Source organism: Prosopis cineraria, unplaced genomic scaffold (genome assembly GCF_029017545.1).
Source record: "Prosopis cineraria cultivar Desert tree isolate PC_DT_omini unplaced genomic scaffold, ASM2901754v1 PC9, whole genome shotgun sequence".
In the NCBI taxonomy this organism is placed as follows: Eukaryota; Viridiplantae; Streptophyta; class Magnoliopsida; order Fabales; family Fabaceae; genus Prosopis; species Prosopis cineraria.
The window spans coordinates 29,893,310-29,914,569 of NW_026555340.1; the positions used below are offsets into that span (position 1 = coordinate 29,893,310).

The 21,260-nt window shown below is 32.8% G+C and overlaps 1 protein-coding gene and 1 non-coding gene across 2 annotated transcripts; both read left to right on the top strand.

The window, feature by feature from the left end:
• The first annotated feature begins 12,167 nt into the window (after positions 1 to 12,167).
• Positions 12,168 to 18,347, top strand: LOC129320850 (ubiquitin-like modifier-activating enzyme 5). Its single transcript, XM_054966504.1, has 14 exons — positions 12,168 to 12,582; positions 13,055 to 13,123; positions 13,217 to 13,330; positions 14,159 to 14,291; positions 14,554 to 14,618; positions 14,753 to 14,905; positions 15,009 to 15,045; positions 15,747 to 15,829; positions 16,060 to 16,134; positions 16,453 to 16,527; positions 16,610 to 16,696; positions 16,991 to 17,106; positions 17,288 to 17,334; positions 18,086 to 18,347. Exons 1-14 carry the CDS (start codon positions 12,493 to 12,495, stop codon positions 18,223 to 18,225), a joined length of 1,284 nt encoding a protein of 427 aa, XP_054822479.1. The 5' UTR covers positions 12,168 to 12,492; the 3' UTR covers positions 18,226 to 18,347.
• Positions 18,348 to 20,146: 1,799 nt separating this feature from the next.
• Positions 20,147 to 20,227, top strand: TRNAL-AAG (transfer RNA leucine (anticodon AAG)). The gene has a single exon. It is a non-coding gene; the product is annotated as a tRNA-Leu (tRNA).
• The last annotated feature ends 1,033 nt before the right edge of the window (positions 20,228 to 21,260 follow it).

Consider the following 21,260-nt stretch of genomic DNA (forward strand, 5'->3'; position numbering starts at 1 on the left):
GAAATTATATTCTGCACTTCCCCACAAACCAAGAGGGACTCACATGCTTTGCTTTATTCTTCTAATTTTTCCCGGGAAAATAAAAAGAGCCCGATGCTAGCTCTTATACTCACACACACACACACACATCTTTTTGTATTAGCAATTTGCAAGTACCCATAGTAAATGCACTGGAATCTTGGTTTTGGCGAAGAGGAGAAAATAAATTGTAGGTGACACGCAAGGATCCATGCATGAGTTAAAATTTGGTGCATGATAAACAATTTTTTTTTTTTTGAGAAAAACCGATATCAGAGGTTTTTTAATTCAATTGTTCACATTGGCTTGTGACAAAGGCAAATTTAATTTCAATTTAATTGTTAGGGAGAGACCCGTGCTCGCGCTTAATCAGCAATATTTATCGGAAAGGAAGAAAATTGTATATTTTGAACATTAATCACAATATTATTTTCCCAAAAGGGATGGAAAAATCTAGCTTTCCTTGTTGTGGATCTTCTCTTTTCCACTTTGGACGCATGTTGTTTCGAGAATAACGTTGATTCTCTTGACCTTCTAGCAGGAAAGGAAATTTCAATCATTCAGAGTTTCTTTCTTTTTTTTTTCTCGCGGTGAAAATTGATCGAAATTTAGTTGACTTTTTTGGAAGTAGCTAGCTAGGCACGTTGGTCTAATACAATAGGTTGATTAAGTCCGAAGGACGTGTTAGAATCAGATATGCGTTGTTATCATGATTTCCAGTGTGTTTGAATAGTAAATATAATCGATTTTTGATCCAAAAAATTGATTCTCCAAAAATTATCCAAACACCCACTTTTTTGGAAAATCGATTTTCAGGCCAAAAATTGATTATTTTCGGAAGCTGAGAATCAGAGCTTCTGCAGAGAAGCTTGTCTAAAATATTGGGGAAAATTACAAAGACAGGCCCAAGCAAAAATTACAAAAATGCACATAATTTAATAAAAATAAAACCAAATTTTTCTCCTTTTTTTTTCTTAATAAAATTTGAACTTTGCATCTTCAAAAAATTGATATTTGGTATTTAAAAATTAAATTATATAGTAATTTATATAACTAAAATTGATTCTAATTAAATTATCCAAACATCTTTAATTCTGTTAAAATTAATTTTAGAAAAATAATATCCAAACAGATTGCGTTATAACATAATCAATTATGATTAAAATCTATCACTTAATCAATTATTTTTATAATCTATTATACCCAACTGAAATCCAAACGCACCTTTCAATGCTGCAACGTGTGGAACGGTAGTGATCTTTAAACCCTTCTTCTTCGTCCTAGTCCATTGGATTTGGTATTCCATCCACTTCAGCTCTTCACTAATCAGCTACCTTTTCAACCTTTACTCTTCTTCCTCTTCCTTTTTGTTTTTTCCATCTCTCATCAAAACAATTTTATATCATTTGATTCAATCATGAACTCTAATGTTACTCAATCATCAAGTCTAATTAAAAAAAAAAAAATCTCAGCAAGATATATTTCCCGCGAATATATGCAGGCTGGTAGACGAGGAACGGATAAGGCATATCATTGAAGTTGGAATACGTGTGCAGAGTTTTGGAAATCATTTTCTTTATTCCATCTTTCAATATATATCCAAAAAATAAAGGATATTATTACCATCCGTCTAGATTAAACAGAATCCTATTATATGAGATTGTTATTACTAATGTTGGTCTTACACATATATATCTGAGATGTACTCAACATTTAGTTAACACGTTTGCATGTTTGGGATTCGAATGTGTGTGTGCGTGTAATAGGTGAGGACAAAGATGAAAGAAAAGGAGAAGAAAAAAAGAGAAACAATGATTCACACACATATAACAGGAGAAATGGAGGATGAGGGGTATCGGTGAATGGATAAGTTCTGAAGGTGGAGTTGGTGGAACACAAATCCCTTTCCTTCTTCCAAAGACCCACCACAACATCACGCACATAAATATCTTCTACCCATATCCCCTTGGTTCGGTTCAAAATGAGTGCTGCGTTTTTCGCCTCTTTTCCTCTCTCTCTCTCTCTATATCGAAATTTCTTTAAACTTTGATTCGATTGGTTGCCTTGGGTTTGATTAACTCCTGCTAACTATACCAATCTCGGTTTGAAAGCTCTCTGGAATCATTTACAAGAGCGAAAAAGTATCGATGGATATCTCAAGCGATAATCAGACGCATCGGTTCTGTTTTTTTTTTTTTTTGAAAAATGACGTATAAATCCTTTTGAAATAAGGAAATAATAATTTGATCTTGAAAAAAAAAATGATAATAATAATAAAATTTAAAAGAAATTTGAGATTAAATTTCTGTATGAAATTACTTTGGTATCTTTTTATAACTTAAAAAGAAAGTTATAATTTTCTAAATCTTTATAATCATTGGTAAAATTAAACTTATAAATACATATACTAAACTTGTAAATGATGTAAAAGTAGTTGAACTTTGCCAATAAAAAGTTATAATTTTTTAAATAATTTTAGTATTGATAAAATTAAACTTGTAAATATTTATACTAAACTTATAAACTATATAAAATTAGTTGTTCTTTGCAAGTTAGAGAAAAATGTTGATAGAAAGTTCTAATTTCCTAAATCATCTTAGTCATTGATGGACTAAACTTGTAAATACTTATATCAAACTTGTAAATTATATAAAATTAGTTGTAGTGGGGTATTAAAATAATCTCACACATGAATTTAATATCAAAAAAATTCCTTGGGACCTCACTTTTATTATCATATTTCATAGGATCAAATTATTATTTTTCTATTTCAAATGAATTTATCTATCACTATCCTTTTTTTTATAGAAAATTATATATGAGAAAATAACAATTAAGGATCCTATAAGAATATTAATGACAATTGTAGACCATGAATTGTTGAAATCTCAGTGTGAGATCATAGTTCTTACTTGTAATAAGTTATCTTTTATTAATTGGCTTGAGATTCATAATGGATTGTTAAAAATTTTCAACTAATGCTATAAAGATTTTCAAGTATCTTTTGTTGATTTTTCAAATGATAGTGAGAAATTATATACCATTGGCTTATAATTTGTAATTGACTTTTATAAATTCTCAATTGATATTATAAAGCAATTCTAAATATATTTTGTAAATTTTCTAAACAATTTATCCATATATTGATACAGACAAAAATTACAAGTGATTGGCTTGCGATTCTCAACTGATTATCTTAAATTCTCAATTCACGTCATAAATAATTTTAAGTATATTTTAATAATTTTTCAAGTGGTTTATTTGTATATTAACAACACAAAATTAAGATCAACGACCAACTCTAGTAAATTTATTACTGATATTAAAAATAATTTTAAGTATATTTTGTTAATTTTTCAACTGAGTATTTATATGTTTTTAAATTTTAAGTAATAAGGATTATGGTTTATTATTAAAATTTTAATAATTTAAAATTTATAATAATCATTAATATTCTTACAGTACCTCTAATTATCATTTTTCCTTTATTCAAACCGAACGAGCAAATAATTCAAAGCTAAGCATAGCCTGAGATATTAGGAGTGCAGAAAATAAAAGGAAGCAAGCATGCATTACATTGTAATGAATCCAGGCGACGCATAGTTCTTTGACAGCCCATGAATGTTGGATGAAATTTAAGGAGATTAGAGTAATTAACTCATTTGCAATTTTTAATTATTATGCATTACGTTGGGGATGACATAGAAATAAATAAAAGAACAGATCAAGAGCAGCGTAGTGAATTAACAATCAAGTAAAGAGAGAATTGGCCGAAAGGTGACTGGGAAAACAATTAAACAGGAGGCACCTAGCGTGTTATAGACGGTGATACGTGGCGTGGTTATATTTACATATATGATCTGGCGATAAACCTAAAACCTATAAAGTATCTGAGAAAGCAGCAACTCGCAGGATTGTCATCGGAGAGGGAGGGGGAGAGAGAGAGAGAGGTACTGTAGGTTGCTCCTTTCGCCTTTGACGTAGACTAGTAAAGGACTGCAAATTGTTATATAGATTAACTTGTTCGGAAAAAAATTAAAATATTTAAATTGTACTAATATTTATCTCTGTCTTCTTACAAAAACATATCATAAAACATCTCAGGTCTTGAGATCATTATTAAAATTCTACTAATAAAAAATTATCTAATATATTGACACGTCACCTTGTAAATTAGATCAATTTTGTGTTTTACATGCTTTATACATAAAACTAGAGAGAATATTACTTTACGACTTTGGATAAGGAAAAAATAATAATAAAATATAAAGAAGAGAACACTATAAAAATGTCAAAAAATAGCTGAAAAACTATTTTTTAGTTTCTCTATTATTAATTTTTTATTCACTAATTTTCGCCCGAAGTTCATATACTGGAACACAAGAAGAGGAAAACGGAGACAAAAACCTTTGATTACATAAAGGAACAAGGTCTATTTACCAAAAAAAAAAAAAAGAAAAGATAAAAGAATAAGGTATGTGTCTCTGACTTTTGTGTTCCTGCCTGAAATTTATAGCTGCCTCCTTGGACACGTAAACGACTTGTATATAATGGAGATGGTGTACGATAATTTTCATGGTCTCCCACAACATGGAAGAGGAGAATAACAAACACGCCAACACTTCTTTCAGCCTTTTTTTTTTTGGCCAACACTTCTTTCAGCTTTGACTCCATCTAATTATCAAGACTTATTTTTCAGATCTACTTATAAGTAACGCCTGCTTGTTTTTATGTACACTGACTTTCATTATGTATTTTTCTTAAGCTATACTCTCTTCATTTTTTATTATTAAAAAATATCATTTTTTACTCATATTTTTTCATAAGCACAATTATTTATTTGAATAAATATTTATTACATATTTTTTAAGTCATCCTTCATAATTTATATTAATAAAAAATAAAAATATATACTTATATTAATTAATACAGAGTATTTTAGTTTAATTATTTTATTTTCAAACATAATTATTATAGTTAATTAATTTTTTTAAATTATGTAATATAATTTTTTTCTCTTACATATAAAAACAGAGCGAATATTATATTGAAACAATTATTTCCCAAGATATGTATTTTTTTATATAAAAATATTTTTCGAAAGGAAATTGAAATTAAGCGCACATAAGGTTTTGAAATGAAAGAGAAAATATATACAACTCAGTTAATTATAATAAAATATTAGCATAAATTCTTTTAATCACCAATCCAGTTTTTTGCTTTTAATTTTTTTGACAATACCTTTTCCCAATTTAATTTAGGATGTAGATTATATGATACGAGCTTAAAGATGGGCCGCGCAACTGCACTTTCGTTCAAAGAATAAATTAATATTAATATTATTTTAAAACAGTGCCACTCTTTATAAATCTAATAATTTTTTTTGGACAAAATTTATAATTTATATTGACAGTGATGCCATTTAATATTTGACTGCTTGTAGCTTTTTCATAATTGAAACTCGAGAAATAAGATCATTATCTATAATTATGTTTTTATAATTAAATCATCATTTTCCCAGAATGTTAACGATGACTTTTTTTAACCTTAATAATTTTAATGAAGACTTGAAAATAACTTACTCTTAGATTAATTGACATTATTGAAAATGATTTGATAATTATGATAAGGATGATGATAGCTTAATTTTTCTGGGCAACAATGGTGGCTGAAAATATAAAATTTTAAACCAATTAAACAGGCTGGTCAGAATATTATTTATATATATATATATATATATAGTCAATGATAAATGAAATTCCAGGAAAAAATCAGCAACGTCCAGAAGGCCATCGCACTTAAAAACTGGGGATGAGGTCACGGCCTTACGGGGTGGAGGCTTGGCGATTAGTTTAATGTGCTGCAATTATATTTTCGGCTACTAATTAATTAATTAATCCGGTGGTGCGTCGACTTTTCATCCATTCCTTCTAATTCCACTTCACGTATTAATTAATAACCCTGCGCACGTTTCACTTCTCAGTTCTCACTTTGTTTTTTTTTTTTGGACCTATAAGCATTAACGTTTCACTTCTCACTTGGACATGCAATATTATTCCATTAATATTGTTTTAATTACTATTTTTTTAATCACACTATAGCCCTTAATCAGTAGGCCAATATCTTTCAAGCTTACAGACTCAGCATTTAATAGTCGTTATATCGAACTCTTCTATCTAACCTTACATTTAATAAAATCGTGCTTTCCTTTTCTTAGGTTTTTATTCAATTACTTCTGGCACGTGCTTATTTCTATCCCTTGAAAATTATATATCGTTTTCTTTATATTTAAAAAACCAAAAATTTGTCTGCCTAGTTGCCTTAATGCGATTTCATTGCCTGCGCCAGACTGTAGTCTTGTCGCTTACATGACAATAAAAGCTACTTCCACAGAAGACTGCAGTTTCATTTTGATGTATCAACAAAAGTAATTATAAAAAAGTAATTTTTCAACATATTTAATAGAAAGCAGTGATTGAACACTATAAAATAATGTATTTTTTGTTTTTTGTTTTAAGTTAAACTCACGAGGATATGATCTTCTGAGGAAGTTGTTGAAAATTTCATTTTGATTTTTACATATGAAGCAAGCTTGGTTGATTGGGAATGAACTCACCAATGTCAAAGTAAAGTCTCAAAGTTGAAACACCATCTATAAAGTTGCTCTTAGGGGCATGAATTACCTTTATAGCTAGTTATCGGATTAGCTTTTAACGAGACACTATATTAAAAAATTATCGAGCAAGAAAAATAACAGGAGGGATGAAGGTTGGTAGAGTTAAGAATACAGACGAGCTCGACCCTCAAGGACTTAAACTCTTGAGCCCTGTTCTCTATGTTCAGTTCATTTTCTGAGACCCAACCCTTATATAAAAAATTAGGGTCAGGCTCTTAAAAAAGTAAAAAAATTAAAATCAAATTAAAAATTTAAAATTAATTAAAATATTTTAAAATTAAAAAAATTAAAATCCTCACAATCTTTTACAAATTAAACAACATATTTAAAAATCTAAACAATATACATTAATCAATCAAATCTCAAATCCTCCTCATCCTCATCATCTCTATAAATAAACATTTAATCCCTCAGATGTAAGTGCACTTGTTAAAGATGGAGGTGGAGATTTAATATCAATTGTCTTTATAACTTCTTCTTCATCACCTACAATAAATATTAACCAAATTGTGTTATTATCAATCAAATATATGTATATGTGTGTGTGTGTAAGATAATCAGGCTTATCAGAGCTTGGAGGATTGCCGGGGCTTAAGCCTCTTTTCACAGGGTTTATTAGGGCCAGACTCTCAAGCTTGGTTCATTTTAAAAAGATAATTTTTAAAATCTAAACCTTTTATTTAAATAGTACTTTTAAGCCCGGCCCTCCAAATTTGACCCTTATTCCTGACTCTAAAGGCTGGCTAATATGCAAAAAGGAAATGGTAGAAGATGAACAAATGCTACCACACATGATAACCATCCAGCGTGTAACTTGGTTTTTGCTTTAGTTGGTTTTCATTTTCATAATCATCTTCATCATCACCCGTGTACTCATATTACCTAACCAAGTAATTTTTGAGACTTTTGATACGTCTGTGTAAGAAGGCTTTGCACCACAACATATTTTGTCTGTGACAACAGCCAACAATCATTGCAACAGGGTGCAAAACCATTGCATATAGGCATAGGCAACAGTTTTTGGACATGAAACTTGCCCTTATTACTTATATTCTAAGGTAATAGTTTTTTCATATTTAAATTACAAATCATAAAATCGTTGCCTAGAGGGATGGAGGTTGGTAGAGTTGGAAATACGAGCAGGCCCAGTCTTTAAAGGCCTAAGCCCTTAAGCCTGGTTCTTTATTTTTACTTCCCTTTTTGAGGCCTGGCCCTTATATAAAGAGTTCAGGGTCGGGCTTGAAAGCCCCATTCAAACAAAGTAAAAAAATAAATTAAATTAAAATTTTAAAATTAATTAAAATATTTTGAAATTGAAAAAAAAATAAAATCCTCACAATTTTTTAAAAATTAACCAACATATTTAGAAATCTAAACAACATACAATCATCAATCAAAACTCAAATCCTCCCCATTCTCATCATCTCCACAAATAAAATATTAGATCCCTTAAGTATATGTGCACTTACTAAAAATAGAGGCGAAGATTCAATGTCAATTACCTTTACAATTTTTTCTTCATCATCTACAATAAATATTAATCAAATTGTATCATTGTCAATTAAGTGTGTGTGTGTGTGTGAGATAACTAGGCTTATTGAGGTTTGGAGGGCCACTCAGGCCTGAGCCCTTTTTCACAAGACTTATTAGGGCTCGGCTCTCAAGTTCGGTTCCTTTAAAAAAAATAATTTTTAAAGCTCAAATTCTTATCCAAACAAGGTCTCTAAGTTGGGCCTTTTAGGCTTGGCCTTTTTTTCCGACTCTAAAAGCTGGTTAATATGGAAAAGGGATATGGTAGAAGACAAACAAACACTACCACATATGATTATTGTCTTGCATGTAACTTGGTTTCTGCTTTCGTTGGTTTTCATTTTCATAATCATCTTCATCATCACCCGTGTACTCATATTACCTACTCAAGTAATGTTTGAGATTTTTTATACATGTGTGTAATAAGGCTCTGTACCACAACATTTTTTGTCAGTGACAACAGCTAACAATCGTTGCAATAGGGTGCAAACCCATTGCATATAAGTATAGGCAACGATTTTTGGACATTAAACTTGCCCTTATTACTTATAGTATAAGGTAATGGGTTTTTCATGTTTAGATTACAAATCATAAAATCATTACCTAGAGTAAGATATTATATGTGTAATGGTTTTGGGGTGCTGAAATAAGCAACAGTTTTTACTTGTTGCCTATTATTTAAGTATAGCCATTGATTAGGAATTGTTGCAAAAATATTAAATAAATAAAATTTAATATTTTCTTCTTCACTTAGGATTGAACCCTACTCCACTTGCTTGAAATAATAAAATGACTCTAACCACTTTTCCAACATGATTTTTAATTATTATAATGCAAAATATTATATATATATATATATATATAATTGTCATACTAAATTTTAATTTTTCCTAATAAATAAATAAATAAGTAAAATAAATAAACAAAAAATATAGATAAGTTATAAAAAATAAAAAATAATTTTTTATTAATAGAAACACAATAGGCAATAATTTTTAAATGTTGTTAAAAAGAATATTTATAAGTAACATTTAATAGAGAACAATTTTAAAATGTTGTAATAGAAGTGTCGTTATAGAAAACAATACTTTATATTGCTTATTTAAAAAATTTTATTATAACACTTAAAAATTATTGCCTATTTTATTTTACGAAATAATTTTTAAATGTTGCTAGATATTTGTTACTTAAAGTATGTATCAATAGTAACACAAAAATATTGTTTATACCTATATTAGGCAACACTTTCAAAACTGTTGCCAAGAGTAAAAAATGTTACAATCTTTACTCGGTGTTTGTTTTTCTCCTTTATGCATGTGTATTTTTTTATTGAAAATAATTCTATAAAATATGGTCAGATATTAGATATAAACACGTCGATCTTTCTATGAAAACTTGTATCTTAGTCATCATGTTTGTTTGTAATATCTGTTTGAAACAATCCAATAAATTATACCTTTCATTATTTACATGTAATTACATTTACATCCCACGCCATGTGTGCCAATCAATTCATCCATTAATTTTAAAACTCATAAATGGATGACTAGTATGTGTTATATATGTCTAATTGTCAGTACGGCATCACCTAATTAACAGCACTCCCCTTCAATTATTATTTAGTCATGGAATTTCTCATCATTATCTGCTCTCTCGCGCGCGAGTTTGCTTGTCTACTTGGTGATATGAAATTTTTAAAAAATCAAGACGAGGACGATTCAAACTAAGGTGGAAAAATTTACATATATCAACTATATACATATGTATGTATGTTAATCTACTTGTGCAAAGACAGAAAAAGATCTAAAATTACAAGTTACATACAAATTGTACTAAAGGGCCTTGATACTTTGTAGGATTTCTGAGAGCAGGTTTTGAAATTGAAGGCTCTTAAATTTGTTGGGAATTCCTGCCTTACATAACACAGAAAAGTAAAGCGAAGAACTTGAAGTTATGTGTATAAAGAGGAAGTAAATAATGAAGATGGTGTCGAGAACCCCACACATTACGCACGCTTGACCAAAGAGAGGGACGTACAGCCTCCCTCGTCTCCCAATTCAAATGATGCTCTCTCCCATTTCCTGCTTTAATTGCCCCTCACATGCATTTTTGCTTTCCAAAGCACCAAACTAGCTCATCTCATTCATTTGTTTACTTAATCCAACCTACCCTTTAAAATAAATAATCCCTCTACCTATTTCATTATTTCAAACAAAATAAAACCTCTAAAACCACAGACAAGTACACGTCCTTTCTTTAAAAATAGATTCCACGCTCTGAGGAGTGCTAGATGCTCTTCTATGCCTAAGGCTAATAATTCCCACATGGTCCCAAATCAACTTTTCTGGTCTCTTCATGTTCATGGTCATGGACATAACACAAACAAAGCAAGTCTTGCTGCTTGCTGACTTGGTGGTGGAGCAATCCATCATAGTACTACCACTACTCCATCTTAGAGGTTTCTATTTGTACCTAATAAAGCACATTAGAATGGGCTCCAAAAATAAAAATCGCCCCCCCCCACTCAAATACTCACCGACTTGGGCGCACAGTTTTCCCGCTGTTTCTCTTGCTGGGGTATCTTCCAAGAACTCTCTCTCTCTCTCTCTCTCTCTCTCTCTCTCTCTCACACACACACACACACACACACAGAGGCCACTATGAAAGCTAACTAAACATGTTACCTCATTTCTTTGCGTTGGAAATCTCACAATCACAACCGGCTCTCTTCTTTGCCTTCCTTTGCACGCTAAGTTGGTTCTACATCGTCTCACGTGAATCAATTGGTGCATATATGTATATGTATGGAGGTTGCATAAACCTCAAGTTGATGTCTTTGCCTGCTCCTTCTTGGCCATCTCTTGAGAGGGCATGTACCTCTTAATTAAAACCCTATGAATAGCTAACCCATTTATCAAATACCTTTCAACTCGATGTTCTGCACGGTATCAAAAGTCAAAATCCTTACTATACATATATATGACTTCAGGATGCATGGTGAAGGAAACGTATGAGATCTGCTTTCTCTCCTTTTTCACATACTGTTTCTATATCTGACCCTGCACTGTTCTGAAACAAAATCCCATTCCAATCTTCATAATTAAATGCACAAAAAAAGATTTTTTTAGTCATTATTATTACTCTTGCGTGGATCTCATTGGGATCCTGAAGAACTGTTATACTGATACAATGAAGAGAAAAATGAAACCCATGTCACATGGTTCTTCTGTGAGTCTCACTTTTTTTTGGCCCGCTCTTTTCACACCCACTTTGTATTTTTCATTAATTAATTGCGCAAATCCAAATATTCATATTTGATGATGTAAACCTCACCCTGTTCTTTTGGGTCCAATAAAAGATGGATAGACTATAGAGGTAAAGTGTTATGATGTTGCAGCTAAAGGTGAGCAGCGAGCTGAATAGAGATGAAGCCATCACTGACGTGGACCGCAATAATTTATTGGGACAGAGACAGTGCCTTGTCAAGTAGACGAGTGATATGCATTGTGCACATTCTTATTTTTTCCAGGGAAGGAAAAGGCTCCCTAAAGAGAATTACCCAACTTGTGATTTTTGAATCTGATTCCACTTGAAACTGCAACAACACAAGAGAATCACATTTCTTTTAATTTATCTGTTTTTGTTGGCAAAAGAAAAGAAAAGCATCTCATCTCAAGTCAAGTGGTCAAAAATACACCTTCAAAATGAGGCCCATGTTCAAAACGAGGCCCACAATTCATGGGCTGAACCTAATTGTAAAATGTAACGGAAACTCATCTCTGAGCCGCCCAAATACTTCTGACTGTTGGCACTGCCAATCTCTGTGAGGCTTGATGCTGATTTGCATCTGTAAGCAATTGCATGGAATTGAAGTATTTTTAATTATTTGTGAATAATGTCGAAAATGACTTTTTCTCCCTTCAACTTTCAATTCCATTATCGGTTTTCCTCGAGAACGCCAGGAAAAAAGAAAAAGAAAAAGAAAAAGAAAAGAAAAGAAAATTACGAAAGAAAAGAGTCGTCAGGCTAAGTAAGAAAATTAAGGCTGCTGTAGGCCGTAGCGACGGAGGATTAGGAAGCGTCCGACATTGCTAGTAGGTTTGAAGTTTGGCATTCTATATCCGCGGACACAGTCCATAGTAAAGTAAACGAACCAAAGGACACAAAAGAAAAGGCGTTTACAGGAAATAAATTTCAGATCCAAACCATACAAAGGGAAGAGACTTAGAGATTTAGCTTTGAGTGTTCAAGAGAGGGAAACGAGGGACATGGAGGTCGAACTGAAAGAGTTGCTAGCTGATCTTCAATCTCTGAAGCAATCGCTTCCTGATCCATCTCTTCATGGTTCCCTCGATAAGGTATTTTCAACTTTCGCGCATTTTTCTTTTGTTCATCATCTGAATTGTGGTAATTTTCATTCGTTTAATTAGTCCTGTCGTTTTGCTTCAATGTTACTGTAAGCTGATTTCTGAATATTCGAGTTCTTGCTTAGCTCGTCATGGCATGCATATTGATTGGCCGTTATTGTTATTTGGTGATGAAAAATTGACTAGTTCGATTTCTGCGATGCTCATAAGAGACGCTGTTATGCTGCATTTTGTGATTGAATGGTCTATCGATTAATCCTCGTCCTTTTTTCTCACAATTGTAGTTTTCAGCTGGTTTTCTGATAAAATTAAGTCATAAAATCACTGAATTTAGGACTGGGAGAATTATACTACAGTAGTTCCGATAATATTTTTCTCTTTCGTGGAATTGCATAGTTTCGTTTAGTTTTAAATGGATATGTTAACTTATTCATTGGCTTAATTTCTATCTTATGTTTTTAAGATTCAATCCCGTGTTGAACATCTTGAAAATCTCGCAAAGGCTGCGCCTGTTCGACGATCCAAAGTTAAGGTATATGCTCGGGACACTCTTCTATGAGTCTGTCTTGGATGCATGTTGGTTATGAAGTTTTATTGATCCTTTGTCTTGTTATTGTATTGACAGGACATGAGTGCTGAAGTTGTAGACAGCAATCCTTACAGTCGGCTTATGGCGCTTCAGAGAATGGGTATTGTGGAGAACTACGAAAGAATACGGGAATTCTCTGTTGCCATTGTTGTATGTTCTAATATCTTCTTTCACTGCTAGTCGCTTTTAAACTGTTTGTACTCAGTGCATATTTATGTTCGTGTGGCCTTTTAGTGCATCTATCAATCTTGGAGAGGGAGAAACATTATTTTCCTAAGTCAACTGGATTCCTATTTTTCCTTGAATTAAGTATGTTTTCTCATGAATTTCTCTTGGAATCACCAAAACTTGAACAACAAAGAAAATTAACTGTAAATTTTAACTATGGGAGACATTTTGAAATAGCATAAATCTTTTTTTATTCATTGTGCGCGCGCGCGCGTGTTTTGTTTTGTTTTTTCTTTTTAGAGATTTGGGATTCTAATTCATGAATAATCTGGAACTAGATATTGAGGAAATCAAATAATTTTGTTCAACCTGTGATTTACTATTGTTGGTTGATATTTTATTTGTCTGAGATGGTTTATAGGTTTAAGATTTCATATCTTTCCCACGTGTGTGGAACTGTGGATTCATAGTCCTCTAACCTGCTTCATACATTCTCCAAGTCAGCTTATAATCTAAAAGATAGGGAGTAACACGTGAGAAATGTTATCAAAACGTGTGAAAAGGGTTTCCACAGACTTGGCAAAGTAGTATACAAGAGAAGGGAAATCTAGTATTTAGAATTTTGATCTTCAATATAGAAAATGGGCAATTCTCATAAAACTAAGCAAACCACTGATCCTGACTACTTTTTATTTTGCAGAAAGTCCCTTCCTTTCTTTGTCTCTCCTTTTTTTTATATCCTTTTTTACTGCCTGATTTTTTCTGTGCTGTGTAATAGATTCTGATTTTTTATCATTCACAAGATCACAGGGAATAGGTGGTGTGGGAAGTGTTGCAGCTGAGATGCTAACTAGATGTGGAATAGGTCGACTTTTGTTGTATGATTATGACAAAGTGGAACTCGCTAACATGAATAGGCTCTTCTTTCGTCCAGATCAGGCAAGTATCCAATCAGAATATAATATCTGATATATTTTTCATGTTATGAGCTTAGCCTATTGAAAGTCAGGCAGTAGTTTCATTGTGACTTTTATATTTATCTTTCTTTTGCTAACTAATTAATAGCATGACTTTGTGATAATAATAACTAGCCTTTAAATTAATGTACAATGTAAGATTTTATATGCTTAAACATGCAAGTGCTTCAAGAAATTCACTTAATGAAGATCATAAACTAATGTTATGTGTTTTAGCTTTACAGGTAGGTATGACAAAGACAGATGCGGCTGTACAGACACTTTCAGATATAAATCCTGATGTAGTGCTTGAGGTGAGTATATGCTCTGTAGCCTGAGGCTCATTGCACACATTAAGCTGTCTTTGAGCTGAAACTTCATCCACATTTTGATATGTGTTAGTGTATTTTCTTTTCTCGTTAATTGTTCCTCTTTCGTTTTTGTTTAGAGCTATACTATGAACATCACTACAGTCGAAGGTTTTGATATCTTTACGTCAAGTTTGAAAAATAAATCATTTCGCCCTGATAAACAAGGTCGTGGTGTGGACCTTGTGTTAAGTTGTGTGGATAATTATGAAGCCAGAATGGCTGTTAACCAGGTATTCATAACTTAAAGATGTGTATAGCATCAGTGAACACTTTTCCTTTTGCTTTGGGATTTTTATGTTTGACTGACAGCTGACTTATATAATCACTATGCAGGCTTGCAATGAACTGAGCCAGACATGGATTGAGTCAGGTGAACTAAAGGATTTTGTAGTGATAAAGTTGCTTGATTTAAAATAAAATTCTTAGAATTGACTCCATCGTCATTATCAGTAATATGAAATTAGTTACTGGTGTTACCTTGACATCTACAAAGGAATAATTTCTTGCATAAAAGTTCGGCATTGCAATTTTTTGTCCTTTGCAAATTTTTCCTAGGCATTCTGGAAGTATCCAAGACATGAAAAGTAGATAAAATGTATTTGGTTGGTGTATTTGTTATGACATGTTAGCATGTAATGTATTACTCTTTTCGATTCAAAATATAAGCAGTTTTTAGTAAAAATCCTCATGCCAGTAAAATCCTCATTCCCATAAAAGCATATTTTGTTTTCCATTTTTACTCCTAGTCCCAATTGTCAAGACACTCCATGATGAGTGAGAGATACACATACACAAATATCTAGGTTAATTAATACAAGGGATAAGATGGGGATTTTTTTTTATACGTACTAGGTTGCTTATATTTTGAACCAAAGTTCATTGAGGGGAAATGCATATATATTGAATCGGAGGAAATATAATTTATATGCTTATTGCTCATTTTGTAGAATCACATGTAAGCATATTCTGTCATCATTATCATGTACTGATTTGTCAGGGTAAACTTGCAATGCTAGATGAATGGACATTTTTATTTTTGGCTGAAACTTATGAATATAAAAATTTCAACAGGTGTGTCTGAGGATGCTGTGTCCGGTCATATTCAGTTACTTATTCCTGGTGAAACTGCCTGTTTTGCATGTGCACCTCCTCTGGTATGTCTGGCCCTTATTTGAATTCAGATTGTTATTCAACGTTGACAATAGGTGACCTTATAGTATTAAAATTTAGTTGAACCTGGGCACAAGTGTAGTTTCACTAGCTCATCAATTTGGTATCAATCGGTGGACTATGTAAATAAATACATTGATTCTTACTACATCCATCTTACAGTAACCACAGCTTGTACGAACATTTGAAGAATACAAATATGTTTTCCTTGTAGGTTGTGGCATCTGGGGTAGATGAGCGCACGCTCAAGCGTGAAGGCGTTTGTGCTGCATCTTTACCCACTACCATGGTAAAGTGTATTTCTATATAGCTTGCATTTGATGCTTTTCTTCCTCACAACAACAACAACAACAACTTAGTTTATTTTCGATAATTTCTCTTTCAACTGTAAGGAATCTGACGGCTTGTAGACATGAAATAAACAGAGCTTATCTTGGATTCATCTTATTTATTAATCTGTTTCCTTTTACTTAAAGGTGTCTGAACTGTTATACCATCTTTACCCTTTGGAGCCTTTTTGAATTTTATTTTTTTTATTATGCAGAACTTTTTGTCACTTTTATTTTGTTATTACACTAAAATTATTTGTTCTAATTTAATTTTTCAGGGAGTTGTAGCTGGGCTGCTTGTCCAAAATGCACTGAAATTCTTGTTAGGTTTTGGACAAGCCTCTCCGTATTTGGTAAATACCATAGTAATTCTACCTCTGTTCTTGCAAATCTGATAAAAAGCCGATATTCTTTCCTAACTTTGCTTGTCATTAGGGATATAATTCTCTAAAGGATTTTTTCCCAACCATGCAAATGAAGCCGAACCCTCACTGTTCCAATGGAGCTTGCTTGAAAAGACAGGTAATACGTATTAATGCTGCCCTTGTAGCTTGAATTTTTTTTTTTTTTGGGGCAATTGAAACGGCTAGCTGAAAGCTAGAAAAAGATACAAAATAGCAGAAAGTTAAACCTGTCTAGGCAGGGTATTACCCCTGTCTTTGTCATGTAATAGAAGATTAATACAATCACTGGTAATTTAATGTCGCTAGGAATATCCCTGTCAGGTATTACCCCTGCACTTTTTGCTTGAACTTGTTCTCATGAATCAACTCATTCCTAGGTTCTTCTGGTTATGCAACTCTGAACTTTATGCAGGAAGAATACGTTCTTGCAAAGCCAGCAAGGGATGCTGCAGCAAAAGCCAAAATGGAAGCTGAAGCACTCTCAACTGAGGAAGGCCCACTTCATGATGACAATGAATGGAATATAAGGTCCTTAATGATATTTTCTCATTTATTCTTTGCGTTTTACTTCAATGTGCATAAGAGAAGAGCGGAGTTAACGCATCAGTTGGAATAGATCTTAAATCTTTTAATGATAACTGTATTATCTTGTTCCTTTCTTGAAATTCTAACTTCAAATTTTATGACTTTCTTATGTGTAAATTTTCAGTGTGGTTGATGATTGCGAGGTGGGTGGTCCTGAAGCAAAAAGTTCAGGTAATTTAATGTCACATTCTAAAGTTTATATCGATAAATATGAAGTCTTTCTGATTGATAGGGACCTAAGCAAGCATGAGAAACCCAATCTTGAAAAATAACTTGTGAATAGAAAAAACCATGCCGCTTAGGTGCCACAAGAAGTATTTGTGACTACATGATGTGGGACTGCTTTCTTTTTAAGATAAAATGTAATGTAAGGTTTCTAGATGATTGAAGAAATCGTAAGTGTTCACACCTACATATTTGCATTGTCTATACTTTTTTCGGGACTTATATTTCATCAACCGTTTTTTATGCTGACCTTGTTGATGTTGGTCATGGTCTGTTGAACTATGTGGAGAAATTTTATTCTGACCCTCTCTCACAAGTGACCATATCCGAGTTCATTGGGCTTCGATTTCGATCATTTTTCAAGTGGGCCCAAATGAATTCAGATGCAACCATATTTCCGTTCCGATGGTTGTGATAGTCAAAATTGGTGTTAGTAGTAATAGTTTTACGGTCTAGTTCAAAACTCCATCATTTAAAAAAAGGAATGCCTTGGTTTACTAGTTGTCATCTTTTTTACTTTATTAAAGAAAAAATAGTTTTCCGGTTTCTGCTTGCCTTTTAATATACATCTGTGTGATTTCTGTTGATCATACGGATTGGCAAAATGCATTGGCGAACAGGAATTTTTTTTGCATCATCTATGTGTAGTTATTTGTTTAAATTTGTGGCCTCTCAAAAATCTGTCCATGCATTGCAGATGCCCTGCCAGAAGGTCTCACTCGCGAGCTCCCAAGTGCGGACGAGTTTAATAATTTGTCTGCTCCTGGAGCCCCCATCATTGACAACGATGACCTTGAAGATCTCCGAAGGCAACTTGAAGCCATTAATTCTGCATAGCTCCAATTATAGATTTTTTCTCTCTCTCTTTTTAATATTTGAAAATTGTTAACTTTTTTTGGTTTAGAATCCAGCAATCAGATTTTTTTTTAAAAAAAAGGATTCATTTCTTTACACCTTTACAGTTTTGTTGATCTCCTCTTCTTGCTTTTTACTGTGTTATTTTACTCAACGTCTCTCAAAATGCATCTTTTACATTTTTTTCCTATGAATCTTATTTGACTGCGGGCCGAAACCATATCTAAGTACAATTATTATACCATGAGAACATGAAAAGAACCTGTTCCTACCAAGTTGGTTTCCGCAAGTCTGACATGTTCTCCTTATTGTAGTTGTGAGCATAGCACTTGGCTTGCTTAACTCGACAGAAACTCAATGTTGACTGATGACTTTAACGATGGGTTGCCGGTTCAGTTTTCTCATTGTTTATGTCATGCTATAGGAACTCACGTGCTGTTGAATTTGATGATCAAGGAAGCAAAACAATTGTACTTGGCTGAGACTTGAACCAGCATGCAAGATAGGATTCATAAGGAGATAGAAATTGCGAAGGCAAGGCGATTGCTAGCAAAGAGAGAGGATGGCAGGCAAACGGCATCTCTATCTTTAGTATCAAATTTTTGCTTGGGGTCTATAAAATCGTAATCTATATCAGCATAAAGTTCATTATGCACAACACAGAACAAGGCCAACGATCGGATCGCATTCATTGTAAGAAGCAAGCAATGGTCACAAATTGCGGTCGAAGACGACAATAGTTATGCTTTTGCACATTCAATGAAAGAGACGAAACCCCCAAAAGAGGGAAAAAAGAAAAAGAAAAAGAAGTTCCCTCACCAGTCATCAGAGCCAGGGATTGAAAAAACCTCAGCAGTGGATCTAATAATGAAGACATATTTGGATTTCGGATGGAAGATAAAAGGAATGAAATTAGATTAGTTTCTCGTGCTCTATAAGGTTTAAAAATCAAAGCGATCGAAAAAGTAAGATACAAGGAGAAAGGCATCCCTCCCCTTCTCTCCTGGAATCTAAGCAGGCACGGCAACACTTGTTTGGCCCTCAATGCAATGCTTAAACACAAATTGAGGGAGTGATGTAGGAGACTTTAGGACAATTATCCATTCATGATGGCCTCCAACTAAGCTCTTGTGTGACATTGTTCCTTGGGACCCAACTTCGTGAACCCCAAAGTCCTTTCTTTAGAGGCAGGATGGTTTGGGTACCTTTTGCCAGTTGTAGCACAGGGGCCATAAGGGTGGGTTCCCCTTATATATATGGTTTTACTTTTTAACTTTTCGTCACGACGGACGCGAAAAGCATCCCGTTCCTTCTTTTTGTTTCTTTGTAAAACTACTTCCCTGGTCCCTTTTCTGTGTCTTCCTATAACATAAATGCAACTTCCGGAATTCATTCATTTATTTATACGCTTCTTTATACAAGAATACACCCTACTGAAACATCCGTAAGCTTTAATGCAATCGATTGAGCTTCTTTAAATTTTCAACTAGCAAATAAACCGCATCATTAATCACTTTCTGACACTTTAAACGTAGAACGGTTTAATCGCGATGAAGCATGGCGATCCTGTCAAAAATTTGGAAGCCCAGATGAAGTTTGAAAGCTTCATCACTTTCGGACAATCTAACAAAAATGAAGTCTGTCATGTGTCTGAATAAAAAGATTGACAAATGACAAGGAAAAGGAAAAAGGAAAGAATATGATAGTGTCGTTGAAAATTTGAGCGTAAATTTAGAGCCACATGTTGCCAAAAGACAGCATTTTTCTCCCTCGCAGGGTTGGAAACACTGGGACGATTTTTTTCAGAAGGAAAATGTAGTTTTCGGTTGGGCACTTGGGAAAAGATGAGAAATACATGCTTGATTTATTTATGCATAAATTTAGAGAAACTGACATCAACTAAGTGGAGATGGCCGAGTTGGTCTAAGGCGCCAGATTAAGGTTCTGGTCCGAAAGGGCGTGGGTTCAAATCCCACTCTCCACAATGGTTTTTTGGTTTATATCTTTGACTTCAGCGTTTTTTATTGCGGAGCTGGATGGAATGAACGGGTGAAAGAGAGAGCAGAAGGAGAAGAGGAGATAATGGACAGTCACATGTCGTGGTTATTGTTTTGTTCTAAGAAGATGGAAGAGAGAGAGAGGGGGGTCCCACCAGAAGGATGAGACTCCCACGTGCCGGCCCTGCTCCCATGGCCGACAACCTTTGCCCTACCCTTTGTAAAGCCAATCTCTCCCATTCCCTCCTTACCACCCCAATTTTCTCTTTCTACCATCCTCCATCCCTCCTCCAGCTCCCCCACCCCAACTCGATGGATCTTTATTAAATTTTATTAAAAATATTTTAATCCCTGTTCTATTATACAAATCCATCCAAACTCCCCTGACATGAAAATTAAATCACACAGCTATCCGCTAATTGTTGTTATGATATTCAAATATTATTCTATTTTGAGAGGAACTTTTGTATATTTATATATTTTAAAAATGGAAAGGAAGATTAAGTTTAATTCATACTTTTTTTTTAATTTTTTATTTTAATCCATCTATTTTAAAATTACAATATATTTATATAATTTTAATAAACTTTTAATGTATTTTTATTAATTTTAAAAATGAAAATATGTATGTTTATAAAGAAAAAAGGTTAGCCATAATTCAACAAACAAAGTAAACAATGTAAGCCATGTAAGACTATATGAGGAAACACATAGTTAGAAGTAGTGATTAAAAAATCAGATCAGATCAGACAATTGAACTGGTCCAATTTTAGCTCAATCAATATGAAAAATCATTTTGGGGTTGAGTTGGTTTGAATCATCTTGGATCGACAATAAAACTGAAAACTGAATTTGATTTTTAAAAATTGAACTATTAAATTTTTTTATTTTCTATCAATTTTTTAAAATAAATAACCATTTTTTAATCATTTAATATTATGTTTATTGTGTAGTTTTGTTAAATCATGATAAATTTAAAAATTTGATTTTATTTTTAAGTTAAATAATAAATTTATATTT